Source organism: Sebastes fasciatus, chromosome 21, assembly GCF_043250625.1.
Source record: "Sebastes fasciatus isolate fSebFas1 chromosome 21, fSebFas1.pri, whole genome shotgun sequence".
Lineage (NCBI taxonomy): Eukaryota > Metazoa > Chordata > Actinopteri > Perciformes > Sebastidae > Sebastes > Sebastes fasciatus.
In genome coordinates this window covers 7,962,036-7,966,676 of record NC_133815.1, presented here as the reverse complement: position 1 = coordinate 7,966,676, position 4,641 = coordinate 7,962,036, and the positions used below count along the sequence as shown (strand labels likewise).

At 42.3% G+C, this 4,641-nt stretch overlaps 1 protein-coding gene across 1 annotated transcript; it reads left to right on the top strand.

Moving 5' to 3' along the window:
- Positions 1 to 1,385: 1,385 nt before the first annotated feature.
- sox17 (SRY-box transcription factor 17) lies at positions 1,386 to 4,164 on the top strand. Its single transcript, XM_074621950.1, has 2 exons — positions 1,386 to 1,864; positions 2,959 to 4,164. Exons 1-2 carry the CDS (start codon positions 1,540 to 1,542, stop codon positions 3,828 to 3,830), a joined length of 1,197 nt encoding a protein of 398 aa, XP_074478051.1. The 5' UTR covers positions 1,386 to 1,539; the 3' UTR covers positions 3,831 to 4,164.
- Positions 4,165 to 4,641: the final 477 nt, after the last annotated feature.

Below are 4,641 nucleotides of genomic sequence, written 5' to 3'. Positions count from 1 at the left end.
CACAAACGTCCTCTGTACATTCACTAGATATTCTCAGAGCTAAACTAACTCTTCTGCAGTGTGTAGTGAGCGCGCGTTCATGTCTAGAGGTGGAGCGAGACAGCGAGAACACGCGCGGTGTGTGTGAGTGAAGGCAAGCAGGCAGAGGAGCAGTGACTCCGGCCACAGGCGAGCGTGCATTTGCGTGCGCGCATATGCAAGCGCGCATATGCAAGCGAGCATGGGATCCCGACCCGGTACATTTATACGCTTAAAAAGTTACAAACAGTCCCTTTAAAAAAACAAAACAACAAAGCAAACAAAAAAAAAACACACATAACAAAAAAAATCTTTAAACTCTCACAGTGTCTCTCCTTAGAGGGTCTCAGTGCTTCAGACAAGGGTGGGAGGCGGGCTGCTCCAACTTTGTTACACCTTTGTAGTAGTCTGGGTTTATATGTTAGTGTTTAATGTTGCTATGAAATAAATTTGTAAGTCATCATTTACAGTTGTGCATCTATATATATATATATTTTTTTTTTTATACTTTATTTTTTCCCTTTTTTTAAGGCTGTTTTCATATATGCAATCCACTGTTTGTAATTACAACAGTCTATAAACCAACTTTTAAGTAGATGAGCTTACAGATAAACCCATCAAGTACACTATAGAGAAAACAACCTCAACATTCGAGAAACCTCCATTTGGTCTCAGTAAAGATGAACGTCACTTATTTAGAATACTCAGAATCACAGCACTGAAGCAAATAACAAAAGGGTGTAAAAAAAACTAAACCCCCAGATTTTATAAAATGGAAAAGTGTAATTCAAGAAGTAAAACTTATGGAAAAGGGAACTCACAAAATAAGGAATATGGAGGATGATTTTGAGAAGAGATGGAGTCTAACAGAAGGAGAAAAAAAAGGTTTTGCATCTTTAAACTCTCCTTAGAGGGTCTCAGTGCTTCAAACAAGTAAAAAATGAAATAAATTTGTAAGTCATCATTTACAGTTTTGCATCTTTATTTATTTATTTATTTTTTATACTACTATATTATAAGAAATAACAATAATAATAATGACAAAAAGAAAGAGTAGAGTTAAAAAAACAAAAAAACAAAGCAAAAAACAAACAAACACACATAACAAAAAAACAAAACAAAAAAATTAAATATGAATCTTAAGCATTATTTTATGCTTCTGAGCTCTTATTAGACGCATTTCAAGCAAAAACACACATCACAAAAAAAAAAGTTTTGCATCTTTAAACTCCCACAGAGTTTCTCCTTAGAGGGTCTCAGTGGGCTGCTCCAACTTTGTTACACCTTTGTAGTGGTGGTTCACTCCCACCACATGGTGATTGGCTGCCTGTGACTTTATATCCCACCAGCCTTCACATCTAGAGCTGAGTAGTCCAGTACAGTTCAGTCAACACGACTCCTGCAAGTGGCTCATGCATGTGACTCATTCTCTTCCAGCTTTAAAGCCAGAAAGTTGTTGTCATCTGTCTGTTGGTTCTCAGTAGTTGCTGCTCTTCTAAAAAGCCTCCCAGCTGGACAGAGATGAGTAGTCCCGATGCGGGTTACAGCAGCGACGATCAGACGAGCCAGGCTGCAAGGTGCACGACGTCAGTCATGATGCCTGGAGGTGGAATGGGACGCTGCCAGTGGGGAGATCCTCTCAGTCCTCTCGGAGACAGCAAAGTGAAGACCGAGCAATGCGCCTCCGGATCCGGATCCGGCTCTGGCAACCAGAACCGCAACAACAAGACCGAGCCGCGGATCCGACGGCCCATGAATGCGTTCATGGTCTGGGCGAAGGATGAGCGCAAGAGGCTGGCGCAGCAAAACCCGGACCTGCACAACGCGGAGCTCAGCAAGATGTTGGGTAAGTCATGTTAGACTTTCTTTTTATTATTATTTCTTTTTGCTCAAAGTCTTTAAATGAAACATATACAACAACAAAAAACACAAATACAAATAAAAATAAAAAGGAAAGGACAAAAAAAAAACACTGAAAAATAAGTTTTAGACTTTATTTTTTATTTATTTATTTATTTTTTTGCTCAAAGTATTTTTATTGGTATTCTGTACAAAATCCAATAAATAATTGTGTAAACAAATTATTCCCCCCGACCCCTATAAAAATATTACTGCCCCATTAATTAAATAAGCAGAGTTAATTTCATAAACAATTACATTTATACATACAAATGAATATTTATATGTATATATTCTTAATATGCCCTTGTACAAAGTATTTCTTCTTTATAATTGTAATGTAAATGTAATATAACTTATTATTTTAATAGAGCTTCCCAGCAAAAAGTATTTCACAAGTTTGTACCTGTACAACCTGCGTGACAATAAACATCTTGAATCTTGAATCTTGAATTAAATCCGATAGCAACATAAATGAAACATATACTTGTTATTTCAAGTTTCAAGTTTATTTGTCATATGCATTTAAAAGTACAGTGTACAGTGAAATGCAATGAAATGCATTTTACCCTGTCTCTCTCTCAGCCCTTAAAATCTATAAATAGTACAGCTGATAAATACTACAATAAATAAGACAATACCTGAGAATAAAATTATAAAACAACCTAAAAACAACCATAAAACAATCCACAGCTCTGCATTCATTTAGTGCTACTGTTCAGTAGTCTGACCGCCTGAGGGTAATAACTGTCTCTGAGGCGAGAGGTCCGAGCTCTAAAGCTCTGTAGGCGCTTCCCTGAAGGGAGTTATTTTAGTTTAATGTTTTATGTCAAATTCTATTTATGAATGGTTATTTCTCAATCAGTTGTTTAGGCAGCAGGTGATGTTACCATGTCATTCAAAGTCACTGTGTCTTAGTTCACCTCAAAAACCTGTCCCTGCCCCCTAAAATGGCAACAAGCTATTTTCGTGTGCATCACCAGACTGCGGTACAGTATCTGCTGACATATCATTGATGTGCACTCTCCTCTTGACCTGCAGGGAAATCGTGGAAAGCCCTTCCTGTTACAGAGAAGCAGCCCTTTGTGGAGGAGGCCGAGCGGCTGCGGGTTCAGCACATGCAGGATCACCCCAACTACAAGTACCGACCCCGGCGGCGGAAGCAGGTGAAGAGGATTAAGAGGCTGGACTCTGGCTTTCTGGTCCACGGCGTGTCCGACCACCAGGGCCAGTCCATGCCCGTGGACGGTATGGGCTACCACGAGCACGGCTACCAGCTCCCTCCGCAGCCGCTCAGCCACTACCGAGACGCTCAGGCTCTCGGGGGCCCCTCTTATGAAACTTACAGCCTCCCCACGCCTGACACGTCTCCTCTGGACGCCGTGGAGTCAGACCTCATGTTCTTCCCTCCACACTCACAAGAGGACTGCCACATGATGCCTGCGTACGCGTATCACTCTCAGGCCGCAGAGTACCAGCCCCAGGACGCCCACTCCAACCACCACAGCAACCACGCCCTGCACCGACACCCGGCCTCGGCTCCAGAGCAGCAACCTCAGCCCCCTTCCTACATGGGATGCCCCAACCCCCTGGCCATGTATTACACCCAGCACTGTAGTCCCAGCCACCCCAAACGGCACCCCGGCGGGGCAGGACAGCTCTCCCCACCTCCTGACTCCCACCCTCACTCAGCAGACAGCGTGGAGCAGATGCACCACTCCGAGCTGCTGTCCGAGGTGGACCGCAGCGAGTTCGAGCAGTATTTGAGCTCCTCCTCGGCACGTGTGGACATGACAGGCTTGCCGTACGGCGGGCCACACGAGGCCGGCATGCAAGGACCCGAAAGCCTCATATCATCGGTGCTGTCAGACGCCAGCACAGCTGTGTATTACTGTAGCTACAACAACTCCTAACCTCCCGGCCGGCCTGTCACCCTGCTGCAAGGACACATGATCTGACCTCAAATCTCTGTAGCTAAATTTGAACAATTTTTATTTTTTTAATTTTACTTTTCACTACTAAGCCCATGAGATTTTGAAATGGAGAAGACTGTTGTACTGTATCTGTGTAAGAAAAAAGCCATAGAATATTTCAAACACTGGGTTTAACTTCCTCTCTTTGCAGGGACATGAATGCATTTTGTGATAATAAATATTGTACAGTCACTATTTTAAAATGTATGTATATACTGAAGGTGTTTTTTATACTTTTTTTTTGCACTTTTGAGAAATAAATTTTGCAAATATACACATCATGTCTTGTATTTTGTTATTTCACATTCTTTTCCATTTCAGAAAACACTGAATTTCTTTCTTATTCATTTACTTTAGAGTATGTTTTACTTTCTAAATCAAAAGCTCTATCACTTCTACTGTGATTTTATAATGAAAACAAATTGTTTTTCCACTCATCACAACATTGCCGTTCATCCAGTGTTACATGGCACTATCTCTGTTAGTTTTTCCCATTTCCACACGGGGCATTAAATGGGCTCCCGGTGGCACCAGTTGCTCACCTGGAAGCGGGGTAGCGGAGGGCTGCGACCCGGGCTTCCTGGCCCGGACTGAGTGGAGGTAATCTCAGTGTCTGCGTTACACATGGCGCCTTGTTTTCGCAGCATGGGAGCACGGTTTATGCTCCGGACATCCTGTCTGTGAGTGATTTAGTCTTTTCTGATTAATGGAAGGGGGTCATTAAAATTCACTACACCTCTGTTGAACAATG

Coding starts and splice junctions, on each gene's coding strand:
- sox17 (XM_074621950.1), top strand. CDS start 1,540: ATGAGTAGTCCCGATGCGGGTTACAGCAGCGACGATCAGACGAGCCAG. Junction 1,865..2,958: donor GGAGCTCAGCAAGATGTTGG/GTAAGTCATGTT, acceptor CTTGACCTGCAG/GGAAATCGTGGAAAGCCCTT.